General features: G+C 46.0%; 1 protein-coding gene across 1 annotated transcript; it reads right to left on the reverse strand.

The window, feature by feature from the left end:
• Nucleotides 1-9,547: 9,547 nt before the first annotated feature.
• On the reverse strand, nucleotides 9,548-19,980 carry LOC124042670 (SH3 domain-binding protein 5-like). The gene is made up of 6 exons (XM_046360751.1): nucleotides 19,342-19,980; nucleotides 18,521-18,583; nucleotides 17,898-18,026; nucleotides 14,690-14,851; nucleotides 11,201-11,374; nucleotides 9,548-10,912 (listed from the first exon to the last, which is right to left on the reverse strand). Exons 1-6 carry the CDS (start codon nucleotides 19,591-19,593, stop codon nucleotides 10,079-10,081), a joined length of 1,614 nt encoding a protein of 537 aa, XP_046216707.1. The 5' UTR covers nucleotides 19,594-19,980; the 3' UTR covers nucleotides 9,548-10,078.
• Nucleotides 19,981-20,047: the final 67 nt, after the last annotated feature.

Here is a 20,047-nt window from a genome sequence, read left to right on the forward strand (position 1 = left end):
CTCCCATTGTCGGTCCCACAAGGACCTGTATCACACCACTCTTACAAACAGACATGCACAGATGAATTCCCCCTTTCACTCTCTCTCTCTTTCATTCTGTCTCTCTCTCGCTCGCTCGCTCTCTCTCTCCCTCTCTCCTTCACTCTCTCAGTCTCTCTCACACACACTTTTCTCAGAAATGAAACAAAAATCCCTACTGTACCATGGAGAATATAAACAGCTGGTAAAATGAAATAAGAAAAGACAAAAAAATGGAGTCCCAAATGGCATTCTGCGTCCCCATAGGGCTTGGTTCAAAAGTAGTGCACTTTGTAGGGAATAGGTTGCCATATTTGGGACTCATCCTCAGGCTCATGAACATCCCAGACGTGTTCACCAAACAGCAGCTGCCATCGAGCAGTCTAGCGGTGTGTGTACATTAGAGCATATCAACAACTCACTCAGAACATGAAAAGAGATATCAAAGTCTCTCAAATATTTCCCACCTAATTTGTAGACTTTCTTTTCATATCCAACTGGGATTATAAATGAGCAGTTACTTTTTCCCGGTCACTCTAACAAAGTATTAAATAGATAATTGAATGGCACCCTATTCCCTATTTAGTGTATAGGCCTAGAGCCCGTAAAAGGGTGGTTGAGTTTCTCTCCATTTTAGCAGAGCTGTCATCACCTTTGCTCCTTCATCTGTCACTTTCTCTTTCTCTCCAGCCCCTAAAATTACAGTCTGTCACCGTGTCTTCCCTTTCACAATCACAAATCAATTACCAAACATTTCACTCCTTCTCCACCACCCCCTCAGTCATTTTTCTTCCCTCTGTCTGGTTCTAAGTGCAGCTCTTGTCTACATTTCTATATCAATATTTACAGTGGGGCAAAAAAGTATTTAGTCAGCCACCAATTGTGCAAGTTCTCCCACTTAAAAAGATGAGAGGCCTGTAATTTTCATAATAGGTACACTTCAACTATGACAGACAAAATGAGAGAAAAAAAATCCAGAAAACCACATTGTAGGATTTTTTATTAATTTATTTGCAAATTATGGTGGAAAATAAGTATTTGGTCAATAACAAAAGTTTATCTCAAAACTTTGTTATATACACTTTGTTGGCAATGACAGAGGTCAAACGTTTCCTGTAAGTCTTCACAAGGTTTTCACACACTGTTGCTGGTATTTGGGTCCATTCCTCCTTGCAGATCTCCTCTAGAGCAGTGATGTTTTGGGGCTGTTGCTGGGCAACACAGACTTTCAACTCCCTCCAAAGATTTTCTATGGGGTTGAGATCTGGAGACTGGCTAGGCCACTCCAGGACCTTGAAATGCTTCTTACCAAGCCACTCCTTCGTTGCCCGGGCGGTGTGTTTGGGATCATTGTCATGCTGAACATTTACATTTACATTACATTTAAGTCATTTAGCAGACGCTCTTATCCAGAGCGACTTACAAATTGGTGCGGTGCATTCACCTTATGACATCCAGTGGAACAGCCACTTTACAATAGTGCATCTAAATATTTTAAGGGGGGAAGGGGGGGTGAGAAGGATTACTTTATCCTATCCTAAGTATTCCTTAAAGAGGTGGGGTTTCAGGTGTCTCCGGAAGGTGGTGAACGACCCAGCCACGTTTCATCTTCAATGCCATTGCTGATGGAAGGAGGTTTTCACTCAAAATCTCACGATACATGGCCTCATTCATTCTTTCCTTTACACGGATCAGTCGTCCTGGTCCCTTTGCAGAACAACAGCCCCAAAGCATCATGTTTCCACCCCCATGCTTCACAGTAGGTATGGTGTTCTTTGGATGCAACTCAGCATTCTTTGTCCTCCAAACACGACAAGTTGAGTTTTTACCAAAAAGTTATATTTTGGTTTCATCTGACCATATGACATTCTCCCAATCTTCTTCTGGATCAACCAAATGCTCTCTAGCAAACTTCAGACGGGCCTGGACATGTACTGGCTTAAGCAGGGGGACACGTCTGGCACTGCAGGATTTGAGTCCCTGGCGGCGTAGTGTGTTACTGAAGATAGGCTTTGTTACTTTGGTCCCAGATCTCTGCAGGTCATTAACTAGGTCCCCCCGTGTGGTTCTGGGATGTTTGCTCACCGTTCTTGTGATCATTTTGACCCCACGGGGTGAGATCTTGCGTGGAGCCCCAGATCGAGGGAGATTATCAGTGGTCTTGTATGTCTTCCATTTCCTAATTATTGCTCCCACAGTTGATTTCTTCAAACCATGGCTGCTTACCTATTGCAGATTCAGTCTTCCCAGCCTGGTGAAGGTCTACAATTTTGTTTCTGGTGTCCTTTGACAGCTCTTAGGTCTTTGCCATAGTGGAGTTTGGAGTGTGACTGTTTGAGGTTGTGGACAGGTGTCTTTTATACTGATAACAACTTCAAACAGGTGCCATTAATACAGATAACGAGTGGAGGACAGGGGAGCCTCTTAAAGAAGAAGTTACAGGTCTGTGAGAGCCAGAAATCTTGCTTGTTTGTAGGTGACCAAATACTTATTTTCCACCATAATTTGCAAATAAATTCATAAAAAATCCTACAATGTGATTTTCTGGATTTCTTTCCTCATTTTGTCTGTCATAGTTGGTGTACCTATGATGAAAATTACAGGCCTCTCTCATCTTTTTAAGTGGGAGAACTTGCGCAATTGATGGCTGACTAAATACTTTTTAGCCCCACTGTAAATCAGCATTTAATATTTGAAACTCAGGGAAACTGAGGGTTAATTTCGGTTTTCTCTCAATCTCCATCCCAAATGGCATCCTATTCCCTATATAGTGCACTACTTTTGACCATTTGGGATACAGCCTGTATTCATTAACCCTCCCTCTGCTCTGTACCAGTGGTATGATCAAGATGAGCCGGTCTCCTTCCACCTCTCCCTCTGCTCTGTACCAGTGGTATGATCGGTCTCCATCCACCTCTCCCTCTGCTCTGTACCAGTGGGATGATCAAGATGAGCTGGTCTCCTTCCACCTCTCCCTCTGCTCTGTACCAGTGGTATGATCGGTCTCCTTCCACCTCTCCCTCTGCTCTGTACCAGTGGTATGAGCTGGTCTCCTTCCACCTCTCCCTCTGCTCTGTACCAGTGGTATGATCGGTCTCCATCCACCTCTCCCTCTGCTCTGTACCAGTGGTATGATCAAGATGAGCTGGTCTCCTTCCACCTCTCCCTCTGCTCTGTACCAGTGGTATGAGCTGGTCTCCTTCCACCTCTCCCTCTGCTCTGTACCAGTGGTATGAGCTGGTCTCCTTCCACCTCTCCCTCTGCTCTGTACCAGTGGTATGATCAGGATGAGCTGGTCTCCTTCCACCTCTCCTCTGCTCTGCTCTGTCTCCTTCCACCAGTGGTATGATCAAGATGAGCTGGTCTCCTTCCACCTCTCCCTCTGCTCTGTACCAGTGGTATGAGCTGGTCTCCTTCCACCTCTCTCTCTGCTCTGTACCAGTGGTAAGATCGGTCTCCTTCCACCTCTCCCTCTGCTCTGTACCAGTGGTATGATCGGTCTCCTTCCACCTCTCCCTCTGCTCTGTACCAGTGGTATGATCAAGATGAGCTGGTCTCCTTCCACCTCTCCCTCTGCTCTGTACCAGTGGTATGATCTAGATCAGTCGGTCTCCATTCAACTCTCCCTCTGCTCTGTACCAGTGGTATGATCGGTCTCCTTCCACCTCTCCCTCTGCTCTGTACCAGTGGTATGATCAAGATGAGTCGGTCTCCATTCACCTCTCCCTCTGCTCTGTACCAGTGGTATGGATCTAGATCAGTCGGTCTCCATTCAACTCTCCCTCTGCTCTGTACCAGTGGTATGGATCTAGATGAGTCGGTCTCCATTCACCTCTCCCTCTGCTCTGTACCAGTGGTATGATCGGTCTCCATCCACCTCTCCCTCTGCTCTGTACCAGTGGTATGATCTAGATGAGCTGGTCTCCATTCACCTCTCCCTCTGCTCTGTACCAGTGGTATGATCTAGATGAGTCGGTCTCCATTCACCTCTCCCTCTGCTCTGTACCAGTGGTATGATCGGTCTCCTTCCACCTCTCCCTCTGCTCTGTACCAGTGGTATGATCTAGATGAGTCGGTCTCCATTCACCACACTCCCACTGTACTTCTGCTTTCCATTAGTACGTATTGTTCCTGTTCTACCGTGCCTCTGGCGGAGTCACAAATGCCACCCTATTCTCGATACAGTGCACTACTATTGTCCAGAGCCCATACGGGCACTATATAGGAAATAGGACGCAATTTGGGACTCACTTTGTCTCATTGATATTCAGTATCACAGAGTAGACAGACCTACCATTAGGATGGGTGTCGTGTTATTTCAATCCTGTGTTTCTCTCAGACTACAGGATGTTGTTGCCGTGGGTGTCGTGTTAATTCAACCCTGTGTTTCTCTGACTACAGGATGTTGTTGCCGTGGGTGACGTGTTAATTCAACCCTGTGTTTCTCTGACTACAGGATGTTGTTGCCGTGGGTGACGTGTTAATTCAACCCTGTGTTTCTCTGACTACAGGATGTTGTTGCCGTGGGTGTCGTGTTAATTCAACCCTGTGTTTCTCTGACTACAGGATGTTGTTGCCGTGGGTGTCGTGTTAATTCAACCCTGTGTTTCTCTGACTACAGGATGTTGTTGCCGTGGGTGACGTGTTAATTCAACCCTGTGTTTCTCTGACTACAGGATGTTGTTGCCGTGGGTGTCGTGTTAATTCAACCCTGTGTTTCTCTGACTACAGGATGTTGTTGCCGTGGGTGACGTGTTAATTCAACCCTGTGTTTCTCTGACTACAGATCACAACAGAGGCCCGCCTGCACATAATATCATGCTACAATAACTCTGCCTCCAAAAAAACGGTTGTAACAATTCTACAGAAAGTAAAACATGAACATGTCCTCGAGAATGGAAAACTAATATTGATAAGACTCATATGCAATGCAACAGTAACAACTGCTTATGACAATGGGCACAAGGATCTGCAAATTAATGGTTCCTACTGTGAGATAAATGGCATGATAAAATGCTCTTCATTCATCAATGGTTCTCACAGGTATGGAGTCTTTGGGAGAGACCATCAGCTTTTCTATTCTGTATGACTTTACCCAGATGAACCCCCCCATTCCACAGAAGGCTATATGACTCTACCCAGATGACCCCCCCCCCCCCATTCCACAGAAGGCTATATGACTTTACCCAGATGAACCCCCATTCCACAGAAGGCTATATGACTCTACCCAGATGACCCCCCCACAGAAGGCTATGATTCCACAGAAGGCTAAATGACTTTACCCAGATGAACCCCCCTTCCCACAGAAGGCTATATGACTTTACCCAGATGACCCCCCCCCCCTTCCATTCCAGATGAACCCCCCCATTCCACAGAAGGCTAAATGACTTTACCCAGATGAACCCCCATTCCACAGAAGGCTAAATGACTCTACCCAGATGAACCCCCCCATTCCACAGAAGGCTATATGACTCTACCCAGATGAACCCCCCATTCCACAGAAGGCTATGACTCTACCCAGATGAACCCCCCATTCCACAGAAGGCTATGACTCTACCCAGATGAACCCCCCCCCCCCCCCCCCCCCCCCATTCCACAGAAGGCTAAATGACTTTACCCAGATGAACCCCCCATTCCACAGAAGGCTATATGACTCTACCCAGATGACCCCCCTCCATTCCACAGAAGGCTAAATGACTTTACCCAGATGAACCCCCATTCCACAGAAGGCTATATGACTTTACCCAGATGACCCCCCTCCATTCCACAGAAGGCTAAATGACTTTACCCAGATGAACCCCCCCATTCCACAGAAGGCTATATGACTTTACCCAGATGAACCCCCCATTCCACAGAAGGCTATATGACTTTACCCAGATGAACCCCCCCATTCCACAGAAGGCTATGACTCTACCCAGATGAACCCCCCATTCCACAGAAGGCTATGACTCTACCCAGATGAACCCCCCCCATTCCACAGAAGGCTAAATGACTTTACCCAGATGAACCCCCCTCCATTCCACAGAAGGCTAAATGACTCTACCCAGATGAACCCCCCATTCCACAGAAGCCTTCTAGCAGTGTGGGCATATATCTAAAACTCTACAGGTGAAACATTCTGTTAAAACAAAGTTTAATAGCTGGAAATAGCATCACATTCCATAAATTACCATGTACATGATTAATAAATTAACATTCATATCATTATTATACATTCACTACACTTTAAATAGTACCCTTGTTCACTACATAGTGCACTACTTTTGACAAGGGCCCATAAGTAGAGCACTGTGTAAAGGAACGTAGTACAGTAGTATTTTGGGATGCATCCCATTTACATGAACAAATAAAACACGGTGTCAAGTGGAGCAGGAAAATGGGAAGACTTTCCATTGATGCTTCACTCACACACCCTATTCCCTACATAGTGCACTACTTTTGACCAAGGCCCTATAGGACCTAGTGCACTATATAGGGAATAGGGTGCCATTTGGGACTGACAGCCGATCCCCAAGTCAGCATTTATCAGCGAATGGATTGGGGGTAGTGGGAACATTGTGGGGAGCAGAAAATGTGAATATTGCCCAGGTTAAGACAAGGGAACAGTCAGGTAACAAGGTTGATGCTGACCAGGTTATGTAACAGCCAACGACGACAAACTGAGGTGGTACTGAACTGGTTAAAAGGAGAACAGGCAGTTTACAAGGACTAACTGAATGAGTAACGAATAGGAAAATAACAGGTAATTAAATAAATAAACCAATTTAGTGTGAAAAACAGAACAGCAAATGTGATGTTGGGGGGAGGGGGGGGGGCAGCCAGGTAACGAGGGTGATGATGGTTGGATGAAGAGGTAATGAGCAGGAAAAGGGAAACGTAAAACTCCACAAGTACTGTCATCATGTGCAAATCAGCTTTACAACAGTTAAAATATTCAAATCAAATGGCACAGGTCCGCATGAACAAAACAATATTAAACAGTAAATACCATTACTTTACCATATATTTCTTCCATGACTCTCATCCCTCACTCTCATCCCTGACTCTCATCCCTCACGCTCTCTCTCTCTCTCTGTGTGTCTTGCTCGTGTAGTGATCTAGTAGTGTCACTGTCTGGTGAGATCAATAAAGGCGCCTGTCAACAGGTACAAAATGAACAAGCAAAAGGAACTGGTCAAATAACCCCAGGAAGTGGAACCCCTTTCAACAGAAAGAATTCCCTCTACAACAGGCAGGTGTTGCACCCAATAACGAACATAACTTAGTGGTACAGGTGAAATGTATGTAGGGGCGGCAGGTACCCTAGTGGTTAGAGTGTAGGGACGGCAGGGTAGCCTAGTGGTTAGAGTGTAGGGATGGCAGGTAGCCTAGTGGTTAGAGTGTAGGGAAGGCAGGTAGCCTAGTGGTTAGAGTGTAGGGACGGCAGGTACCCTAGTGGTTAGAGTGTAGGGACGGCAGGTACCCTAGTGGTTAGAGTGTAGGGACGGCAGGTAGCCTAGTGGTTAGAGTGTAGGGAAGGCAGGTAGCCTAGTGGTTAGAGTGTAGGGACGGCAGGTACCCTAGTGGTTAGAGTGTAGGGACGGCAGGTACCCTAGTGGTTAGAGTGTAGGGACGGCAGGTAGCCTAGTGGTTAGAGTGTAGGGATGGCAGGTAGCCTAGTGGTTAGAGTGTAGGGGCGGCAGGTAACCTAGTGGTTAGAGTGTAGGGACGGCAGGTAGCCTAGTGGTTAGAGTGTAGGGACGGCAGGTAGCCTAGTGGTTAGAGTGTAGCGACGGCAGGTAGCCTAGTGGATAGAGTGTAGGGACGGCAGGTAGCCTAGTGGTTAGAGTGTAGGGACGGCAGGTAGCTAATGCAAGATCGAATCCCCGAGCTGACAAAGTAAAAATCTGTCTTTCTGCCCCTGAACAAGGCAGTTAACCCACTGTTCCCAGGCCGTCATTGTGAAATAAAAATGTGTTCTTAACTGACTTGTCTCGTTAAATAAAGGTGTAAAAAATAAAGAAAAAACTATGTAGTTCTGTCCTTCTACTGTCTGTTGATGTTATGTTTTGTGTGGACTCCAGGAAGAGTAGCGGCTGCTTTTGCAACAGCTAATGAGGATCCTAATAAAATACCAAATACCAGTTAATGTTTAAACAGTGTTAACTATGGTAAAACACTGGCAAACTATTTCAAATCTAAAACAATTTCAAAAACATCACCAAAATAGTGTCACTATTCAAGGAAGACCGTTAAGAAATGTAATAATAAATGGTTTAGAATTGAGATTTCTTGATTACTAAAAAATGTCATCATCGACGACCGGGGTTATTTGCACGTTAAACTCTTACAGAATATATTATAATTTGGACGGCTAAGGGCACTTAAAATACATTTCAGTCAAATTAAAATCTTATTTTAGATGTTAGTCAAAAACTGTTCTTTATAGCGTATACAATACTAAAGGAGTTAATTAGAACCATTTCCCACCATGCAGTGTAACATCTTGGAAAGGTCCCAAATGGCCCTGGTAAAAAGTAGTTCACTACATATGGAATAGGGTGTAATATTGGACGAAACCCCAGGCTAGCTGACATTTCTTCCTGACAGAAAACAGGGATTGTGAAAAGGTCAGAGAGAGAAACACTGTGGAAGTGTTAGATCAATGCGAGTGACGGACACATTCTCTGGTCCTCTAGCTGCTGGGAACATTTCTAGAACATTCTACCGGGAGGTAAAAACAATACAACTGGTCTACAAACTAAATAAAATGTTTTTTTTTAAATTACCTTCTTATCCGAAGGTGTTTAAAATACAATAATCATATTCCTGTTTGTATTTCTACTCAAGAGGGAGAGAGAGCAGTATCGCTGGCATTGACGCCTTGTGTTCATGCCAAGGACGAGCAACAACAAAAAACTATTATGTGCTAATTCAATCCATACGGAAAAAGGTATTAATTCAGGGACTAAAGTCAATATAAAAATAACATTCCTAAAATAAGCTTTGCTGCGTAAATTTCTCCCGCATGTGAAACGGTCAGTAGAGTAAGTGTATGGCCGAAGTTATGTGGTCTCTGTATCTACATTCAGCATTGTGTTTAGACGAGCCTTGGCCTCAGTGGATTTGTCATGCGTGGGCAGTCTCAGGTCACCGATATCTTTACTGTGTGGAACAATAGACAGATCAGTGTGAGAGAACTACAATTCCCACAGGGACCCAGTTTAAAATCACTTCCTCTTCTCTCTTTCTCACATTGTTATTCATGATGCACCAGCCACCCTCCTCCCTGCTACTCCCCTCTGCAGCCTCACAAGGATGCAGGCAGCCTCACAAGGATGCAGGCAGCCTCACAAGGATGCAGGCAGCCTCACAAGGATGCAGGCAGCCTCACAAGGATGCAGGCAGCCTCACAAGGATGCAGGCAGCCTCACAAGGATGCAGGCAGCCTCACAAGGATGCAGGCAGCCTCACAAGGATGCAGGCAGCCTCACAAGGATGCAGATGCAGCCTCACAGGCAGCCTCACAAGGATGCAGGCAGCCTCACAAGGATGCAGGCAGCTCACAAGGATGCAGGCAGCCTCACAAGGATGCAGGCAGCCTCACAAGGATGCAGGCAGCCTCACAAGGATGCAGGCAGCCTCACAAGGATGCAGGCAGCCTCACAAGGATGCAGGCAGCGTCACAAATGACACCCCATTACCTACGGGGGCTCTGGTCAAATGTAGTGCACTATATAGGGAATAGGGTGCTTCTACAGTCTCCATGTCTTTTCTATGATGTTGACCTTCTGATCTCATTCCCTTATTCGATCACTCATCATCATCATCATCATCACTCACCAGCCCATTCTATTATTCTGGACTCACAAACTCACACTTCTGTGGTGCTGCTTGACAAAGCTCTCCTGTCTCTCTCTCCGTATCGCCCCCCTCACCTCCTCCAATCTATCCTGCCTTGGAGTGGGGATGACAACGTCCCTCAGAACTCTCTCCTCTGCCCTGGGGTTCCCGTCTCGGATCTCAGCTATCAAGGACATCTCCCTCTCCTTCTCCTTTCCCATCAGGCTGCTCACGTCCCTCACAACTCTCTCCTCTGCCCTGGGTTCCCGTCTCGGATCTCAGCTATCAAGGACATCTCCCTCTCCCTCTCCTTTCCCATCAGGCTGCTCACGTCCCTCACAACTCTCTCCTCTGCCCTGGGGTTCCTGTCTCGGATCTCAGCTATCAAGGACATCTCCCTCTCCTTCTCCTTTCCCATCAGGCTGCTCACGTCCCTCACAACTCTCTCCTCTGCCCTAGGGTTCCCGTCTCGGATCTCAGCTATCAAGGACATCTCCCTCTCCCTCTCCTTTCCCATCAGGCTGCTCACGTCCCTCACAACTCTCTCCTCTGCCCTAGGGTTCCCGTCTCGGTCTCTGTTCTCAGCCATAAAGGACTGGTCCCTCTCCCTCTCCCAGTCCTCTCCCATCAGGCTGCTCACGTCACTCAGATCCCCCAGGTGCCCCACCGAGTCACACTTCTCCAGATCCGAAGCGATGGTCTGGAGGCTCATGTCAGACATGGAGTCTGACCCTGCTTCCCCCCTCTCCCTGTGACCCCAGCCCTGCTCTCTGTGTCTCTCCACCCACTGCCTGGTCTTCTCTCCATCAGCCCAGTCCTTCTCATCCAAGCCGCCTCCTCCGCCACAGGCTCCTCCAACCTGAACCCCGACCGCAGCTTTGACCTCAGCCTCCGCCCCCACTGGGGAGCTCCGCCCACCGCAGGCTACGAGGTGGGCCCTGGTGGCTCGGACACGCCCCCTCTGAGCATGGATTTGCTCGCTGATTTGCTCCAGGTTGCGCAGGGCGACAGAGTAGCGCATCTTCACCTTTGCGACACGTTCTTCCAGCTGCACCACATTCGCCTTGTGCTCCTGTCAGAAAAGAAAAACAGACAGTAAGCTGCTTATGCCCTGGTCTTTGAAATCAATGGAAGCGTCTCACGCTGTGCAAAAGCTAAGAGTACGTGTCCAATGTAGAAGGCCATGGGTTGCTGAAAACATGTCAGATCTGGCCAAGCGGGAGCATGTTCACCAGGACGAGAACGGTTGTAGCACTGAACCTTGAGGGACGCCGTAGCTAATAGTGGACACGGTTCTTGAATTTATTTAGATATAGACTCCTGTCCTATGGGCCATTCTGGTTGAGACAAGGCTACTCACCTCTAGTATGTGGTTGAACTGAGCCTTGAGCTCAAAGTAAGGTTTGGACTTGACGATGACCCTCTTCAGGGATTTCTGGAGGGTCTGGACACGTTGCTCTGCCTCCTGGCACAGCTGAGTGACCCGCTGGTGCTCCCTCTCGCTCCGCAGCCGCTCCTCCTCTGCCTCGTTCACCTGGGAAACACAAGCACACACACACACACACACACACACACACACACACACACACACACACACACACACACACACACACACACACACACACACACACACACACACACACACACACACACACACACACACAGCGGCCGTCGGTCATGCACTCTGTAGGTGCCTCTTTCCACATCACCAGAATCAACACACTGGCACTTTTACAAGGAGAAAAGTCAACCAAGAGTAGGATACCTTATTTTACCTCACCCATGCAGTGCCTTCGGAAAGTATTCCGACCCCTTGACTTTTTCCACATTTTGTTACGTTACAGCCTTATTCTATAAGTGATTCAATTGTTTTTTTCCACCCGCCTCTTCCTCAATCTACTCACAATATCCCATAATGACATCACAATATCCCATAATGACATCACAATATCCCATAATGACATCACAATATCCCATAATGACAAAGTAAAGTTTTTTAGAAATATTCTAAGTGAAATATCACATTTACATAAGTATTCAGACCCTTAACTTAATTGAAGCACCTTTGGCAGCGATTACAGCCTCGAGTCTTCTTGGGTATGACGCCACAATCTTGGCACACCTGTATTTGAGGAGATTCTCCCATTCTTCTCTGCAGATCCTCTCAAGCTCGGTCAGGTTGGATGGGGACTGTCGCTGCACAGCGGGTTTAAGTCCGGCCTCTGGCTAGGCCACTCAAGGACATTGAGACTTTGTCCCAAAACCACTCCTGTGTTGTCTTGGCTGTGTGCTTAGGGTCATTGTCCTGTTGAAAGGTGAATCTTTGCCCCAGTTTGAGGTCCTGAGAGCTCTGGAGCAGGTTTTCATTAAGGATCTCTCTGTACGTTGCTCCATTCATCTTTCCCTCGATCCTGACTAGTGTCCCAGTCCCTGCTCCTGAAAAACATCCCCACAGCATGATGCTGCCACCACCATGCTTCACCATAGGGATGGTGCCAGGTTTCCTCCAGACATGATGCTGCCACCACCATGCTTCACCATAGGGATGGTGCCAGGTTTCCTCCAGATGTGACTCTTGTCATTCAGGACAAAGAGTTCAATCTTGGTTTCATCAGACCAGAGAATCTTGTTTAGGTGCCTTTTGGCAAACTCCATGCGGGCTGTCATGTACCTTTTACTGAGAAGTGGCTTCCGTCTGGCCACTCTACCATAAAGGCCTGATTGGTGGAGTGCTGCAGAGATGGTTGTCCTTCTGGAAGGTTCTCCCATCTCCCCAGAGGAATTCTAGAGCTCTGTCAGAGTAACCATAGGGTTCTTGGTCAACTCCCAGACCAAGGCCCTTCTCCCCCGATTGGTCAGTTCAGCCGGACGGTCAGCTCTAGGAAGAGTCTTGGTGGTTCTAAACTTGTTCCATTTAAGAATGATGGAGGCCACTGTGTTCTTGGAGAACTTCAATGCTGCAGAAATGTTTTGGCACCCTTCCCCAGATTTGTGCCTCGTCACAATCCTGTCTCTGAGCTCTACGGACAATTCCTTCGACCTCATGGCTTGGTTTTTGCTCTGACATGCACTGTCAACTGTGGGACCTTTATATAGACCGGTTGTGTGCCTTTCCAAATCATGTCCAATCAATTTAATTTACTACAGGTGGACTCCAATCAAGTTGCAGAAACATCTCAAGGATGATCAATGGAAACAGGATGTACCTGAGCTCCATTTCAATTCTCTAGCAAAGGGTCTGAATACTTATGTAAATTTATTTCTAAACATTCTAAAAACCTGTTTTTGCTTTGTCATTATGGGGTATTGTGTTTAGATTGATGAAGAAAATGGTAATTTCTGTCAATTTTAGAATAAGGCTGTAACTTAACAAAATGTGTTAAAAGGCAAGTCGTCTGAATCCTTTCCCAAGGCCCTGTATCACTCACACCTACCCTCTGAACAGAGCAGCATTAAGCCATCAACATCACAACCAACTGTTAGGTTGACGCTTGGTGATGATAATACCTGGATGAGAGTGCCCTCTCTTCAGTCTCACATATACATGCTAACTAAGTGCACTGTGGCTCACTTGAGTCACTTCCATAGCAGGAGAGAACAGCGGAGCTCCCATTGCATGAGAATGAGGACATCCAACCTCCAATTAATTATCATTGATTAAGCACAGGGAGTGCTCGTCTCCGTGCGCCACGCTGGCCGTCTCAGGCTGCATAATAAATAGCTGATGTGGCCATCTGACACTGACCCAAATGGTGCTCTACTCCCTATATAGTGCACTGCTACCCTATGGGCCCTGGTCAAAAGTAGTATACTGTGCAGGGAAAAGGGAGCCATTTGGCATGTAGCGGTAAACCTCCACTCCAGACTGATGAGGGGGCTTATAATGCTTTCACATTTCCATTGGACCTTATTCAAGTACAATCTTGTGGGTGAAGAGATTGATAGTTCTCACAGGACCCCTCCACTATTATTCACTGTCTACTACAGATATAGCTTTAGCCACTAGTAGGCTAGTGATTGTCTAGTGCAGAGATAATCAACTCCGGGACTGGGTCATTATCTAGTGCAGAGATAATCAACTCCAGGACAGGTGGGTTAAACTACTGCTGGTTTTATTTTCTATCTGGTAGTTAACCACTCACCTGCTGTACCACGTCTGAATGAGTCCCTGATTAGAAGGAGAAAATTCAAACCAGATGTGTTTTGACCCTCCAGAACCAGAGTTGAATATCCCTGGGCCTGTATTCATAAAGTGTCTCAGAGATCAGCACTCCTACTCTGACACCTGGTCTGGTCCTGGTCTACCATGGCTACGACCTGTCTTCTTCCTGTGCCTTGGAGAACCCCTCCTCTCCCATGTCTCTTCCTGTGCCTTGGAGAACTCCCTCTCCCCTGTCTCTCCCTGTGCCTTGGATAACCCCCTCCACTCCCCCATCTCTTCCTGTGCCTTGGAGAACCCCCTCCACTCCCCCATCTCTTCCTGTGCCTTGGAGAACCCCCTCCTCTCCCCCATCTCTTCCTGTGCCTTGGAGAACCCCCTCCTCTCCCCTGTCTCTTCCTGTGCCTTGGAGAACCCCCTCCTCTCCCCTGTTTCTCCCTGTGCCTTGGAGAACCCCCTCCGCTCCCCTGTTTCTCCCTGTGCCTTGGAGAACCCCCTCCTCTCCTCTCCTGTCTCTTCCTGTGCCTTAGAGAACCCACTCCTCTCCCCTGTCTCTCCCTGTGCCTTGGAGAACCCCCTCCTCTCCCCTGTCTCTCCCTGTGCCTTGGAGAACCCCCTCCTCTCCCCTGTCTCTTCCTGTGCCTTGGAGAACCCCCTCTCCATCATCTCTCTCTCTCTCTCTCTCTGTACCTTGGAGGTGGCGTGGTTGAGCATCTCCTGCCAGGTGGGGTCCAGAGTGTTCCTGTCTGCCAGGAGCCCCTGCTCTGCCACGTACACCATCTCTCTGGCAGCCGTATGCATGGAGACGGCTCTCTCGTACCGCAACGCTGCCTTCTGAGTTTCCTGCTGGGCCTATGAAAACAACAACCAATCATAGTTCAGTAAAGAACACCACACAACCAATCATAGTTCAGTAAAGAACACCACACAACCAATCATAGTTCAGTAAAGAACACCACACAACCAATCATAGTTCAGTAAAGAACACCACACAACCAATCATAGTTCAGTAAAGAACACCACACAACCAATCATAGTTCAGTATAAGAAACCACACAACCAATCATAGTTCAGTAAAGAACACCACACAACCAATCATAGTTCAGTAAAGAACACCACACAACCAATCATAGTTCAGTAAAGAACACCACACAACCAATCATAGTTCAGTAAAGAACACCACACAACCAATCATAGTTCAGTGTAAGAGACCACACAACCAATCACAACAACCAATCATAGTTCAGTAAAGACCACACAACAATCATAGTTCAGTGTAAGAGACCAATCAATCAGTTCAGTTCAGTGTAAGAGACCACACAACCCATAAATAGTATCATAACAGAGACCACACAACCAATCATAGTTCAGTGTAAGAGACCACACAACCAATCATAGTTCAGTAAAGAACACCACACAACCAATCATAGTTCAGTGTAAGAGACCACACAACCAATCATAGTTCAGTGTAAGAGACCACACAACCAATCATAGTTCAGTGTAAGAGACCACACAACCAATCATAGTTCAGTGTAAGAGACCACACAACCAATCATAGTTCAGTGTAAGAGACCACACAACCCATAAATAGTATCATAACAGAGACACCACAACCAATCATATGACGAACCAATTACTAAGGGGCGAATCCTTACTTACGGTAAAGTTAAAATGTCATTCCCATCGACATCCATCCATGACTAAGTGAAAATCTGATTTAAAATGGAAGTCGGGATTAGCCTCTAAAATCAAGAGCTAGACGGTGGAGGGGACACTGAGGAAAACAGGAAGTGTCCCCATCACCGGCTATAAAACAAGATGGCAGCAACAGCTACAAATCACAGAGAAGTGAAACATAAACATAGCTGATCCTGATTGTATTCTAGTCATGCTAGTTGGTGAATTATGTCAAAGCCAGAGAGGGGAAAGATTTTTTTCCATGTTGGTTTAGGGAGAAGGTAGACAAAGTATGCATCCCAAATGGCACCCTATTCCCTATATAGTGCACTACTTTTGACCAGAACCAGGGTGCCATTTGGGGCCCAGCCAAGGTGACTCAGAATCACAGGGCAGGATAGAGCAGACTCCTGAGATAGGCTGTAGCAGCAGGAGGGGGCGGGGCCCGGATGGACGCACAAGGTTGAACAAAGTTTATGGTTGTCAGGTGAAGATTGATGACGGCTTCACTTTGGACACCACTTATCATTTTTGTGACACAGTTCCCTTGACGGTCTGTCTCGCTCAATAGCAGTCAGACGTGTGGCAGGCGAACCAAGCAACTGTGTTATGGACAGAATAATAAATCACAAAAGGTGCTTAGTTGTCTCCTGAATAGACATCCACGTACGTAACACCTAGAGTATCAGTCAAAAGCTTGGATACACCTCCTCATTCAAGGGTTTTTCTTTATTTTTACCATTTTCTACATTGTAGAATAATAGTGAAGACATCAAAACAATGAAATAACACATATGGAATCATGTAGTAACCAAAATGTTTAGCAAATCTAAATATATTTTATATTTGAGATTCTTCAAAGTTGCCACCCAAACAGTGCGCGCTAACCAAGATTGCCAGGTGCACGGTGTTTCCTCCGACACATTGGTGCGGCTGGCTTCCGGGTTGGATGAGCGCTGTGTTAAAGAAGCAGTGCGGCTTGGTTGGGTTGTGTATCGGAGGACGCATGACTTTCAACCTTCGTCTCTCCCGAGCCGTACGGGAGTTGTAGCGATGAGACAAGATAGTAGCTACTAAAACAATTGGATACCACGAAATTGGGGGAGAAAAAGGGGTAAAAAAAAAGTTAATGAAGCTGGTTGACAGAATGCCAAGAGTGTGCAAGCTGTCATCAAGGCAAAGGGTGGCTACAACTATATCAAAATATTGTTTTATGTGTTTAACACTTTTTTGGTTACTACATGATTCCATTTGTGTTATTTCATAGTTTTGATGTCTTCACTATTATTCTACAATGTAGAAAATAGTACAAATAAAGAAAAACCCTTGAATGAGGAGGTGTATCCAAAGTTTTGATTGGTACTTACCCCACCCCCCTAAGTTTTAGATGCACTATTGTTAAGTGACTGTCCCACTGGATGTCATAAGGTGAATGCACCAATTTGTAAGTCGCTCTGGATAAGAGCGTCTGCTAAATGACTTAAATGTAAATGTAAATGTACTTGTATTATTTACCTTTATTTAACTAGGCAAGTCAGTTAAGAACAAATTCTTATTTTCAATGATGGCCTAGGAACAGTGGGTTAACTGGCCTAGGAACAGTGGGTTAACTGGTCTAGGAACAGTGGCTTAACTGCCTCTTCAGGGGCAGAACAACAGATTTGTACCCTGTTAGCTCGGGGATTTGAACTTCCGGTTACTAGTCCAACGCTCTAACCACTAGGCTACCCTGCCACCCCTATACATCTAGGAAATTAGACCACCCAGCTTCTTTCTACTTTTCTCATCTACATTTTCATTGGCCGTGAGGTTGGTTGTGGCTAACCAGGTCAAATTTCCCAGCCATTATTTGCTTAATTGGTTTTCAATTAGATACCTAACGGTTATCCTAACAATTTCCATTAGTTCTATTACAGTTTGGAATTACCCTTTACAACACTGATTAAACATGACAGTCACGCGTGCCATGTTTCACCAAGGGTTACATATTTTATGTAATCAATAAGGATGATTTATTAGGCGGCTCCCTTGTATTACGCCCAAAATAACAATTTAGGAGGTTAAATTCATATTAGCATCTTAAGGAAAATGCTTTTTACACATTTATGCGTGTGGAAAAAGATTTGCAAATGTAGGATGACAGAAGCTGGCTGACTAGTATGACAAAATATCAATTTAAAGATAATATTAAAATTCAGTCCGACCCCAGAAACACACCAACCTCTTTGGTTAGTCTGCGTGCTTCGTAGTAGGGCCTGGCCTTCTCGATGCAGGTGCCTAGCTGGGAGCCCTGAGCATTGAGCTTCCTGGCTGAGTCAGTGAGGATCCTCCTGTAGCTGGACCGAGCATCCTGAAGAGGAGAGAGACATTCACCAGTTAACCTCACAGCTCAGTACTGTAAATGATATGCTCCCATTCAATTATATCACACTAATAACATCCTCAATAGAGCTCTTTGCGATAGACTTTGACACGAGGGAAGAAGGTCATCTCCTCCACACTCTGACCTCTACTCAATAACAGTATGTTGAGGAGGACCTTGTGGCTAAATGAGGCCTGACTCAGTAGCCCAGATGCACACAACATTCTCTATGTCAACATCAACAAAGAGTGGGTAGGCTACGCACCAAAAGAAAACAAAGTTTAGCGCTAGTTTTTAGGCCTCAGGCCGATCAGTCAAACAGACACTGTTCTGGGACATACAGGCGATCAGTCAAACAGACACCGTGTTGGGTAGTGTGGCTGATACAAACACTTTGTTCTGGGACATACAGGCCTAGTCTCTTGGGACACATTACATTTTGATTCTGGGTGACCAGGCTAGGTGACAAAGAGCTCACTCACATCCAGTTGCAGTTCCAGCTTGTTGATCTCATCACTGGCCTGATTTAGGTGCTCAAGCTCCTCCTGAGAGAGAGAACAAGAGAGAGAGAGAATGAGAGAGAGAGAACAAGAGAGAGAGAACAAGAGAGAGAGAGAGAGAGAGAGAGAGAGAGAGAGAGAGAGAGAGAGAGAGAGAGAGAGAGAGAGAGAGAGAGAGAGAGAGAGAGAGAACACGAGATCATTACAACACCATGACATTTGAAATGTCTTTATTCTTTTGGGAGTGTAATGTTTACTGTTCATTTTATATTGTTTATTTAACTTTTGTTTATGATCTATTTCACTTGCTTTGGCAATGTAAACATATGTTTCCCATGCCAATAAAGCCCCTTAAAATGAAATTGAATTAACTGTAAAGAGAGAGAGTGAGAAAGAGTGGGAGGGAGGGAGGGCAAGAATAGGAAGAGGTTTAGTATTGGCCCTGGTGTTCATCACAGTAAGCGAGCAGGAAAAGGTTTCATATTTGGCTTAGCCTGGGCATAAATTGAATTACAATAAGCATGAAAGGAATCCCTTGTGAAATTAATTTGCAATGCAGATGTGGGTTTTAAATTGCATAACTAGGCTAAATAATGCAAGCATCTGTCATACTGACATTTAGTTTCCCTATGGTTATTAATTTAGCTATATTGACTGGGATGAGTATGCACTTGTCAAGCCTACAGTACATGTAACCAGTATGAAGCATGGATTTGCAATAAAACAAGTCAGATACTGTACAGGCTGCTGTACTGTCTGTCTAACGGGCACTTTCCAATACAACATTTTAACATAAAACGTACCTGAATTCTAGGGTCCAATTCCTCTTCAAATTTGTCTTCATCAGTATCCTCAATCTTTTTCCCAGTAACAGCATCATCCTTACATTCTGCTTTCATCCTGTCCAGAGTGTTTTCGTTGCCTCCGTCTCCTCCTCCTTTCAGGATACAGTTGTCCCCATCCTCAGCCTCTTCGCCGGGGGTCTCCTCACGTAGGCCCGCCACTTCGGGACCCCCAGAGCCGGATGGACTTTCACGCGAACTCCCTGGTTCCATTTGTGGCCCGCTGTGTTTTGGGGGTTTGCTCGACGAAAGATGAAATGTAAATTTATACAAGTCATATAAATGTTGAAATACGTGCTAAATCCACGTTTGCAATCAGCACCTAATACCTAGCAGCTAGATATCTGTTGTTTGCTAGAGCTAAATGCTGTAATCAAGCCATTGCTTTCCTTGGCAGGCTAACTAGCTAAGGTTAGCTAGCTGCTAGTTCGCTGAACTTGCAGGTACATATAGCTAGCTAGCTCAAGCTGTAGCTCTCATTTACGCCATATAACGTCATCCTATTATCTGTGGTGCAGCGTTGAACCAGTAAAATACTGTAGCTTTCGACAAAACCGGTCCTTCTGCCTTGTCATGACATGTCAATTTGAGGCTTGGTGCCCCCCCCCTCCTCCCATCCCATCTCTTCCCTGCTCTGTGTTGGCAGCCCTACTTGAGGTGTGAAATG

The sequence above is a fragment of the Oncorhynchus gorbuscha genome, linkage group LG09 (genome assembly GCF_021184085.1).
Source record: "Oncorhynchus gorbuscha isolate QuinsamMale2020 ecotype Even-year linkage group LG09, OgorEven_v1.0, whole genome shotgun sequence".
Taxonomy (NCBI): Eukaryota; Metazoa; Chordata; class Actinopteri; order Salmoniformes; family Salmonidae; genus Oncorhynchus; species Oncorhynchus gorbuscha.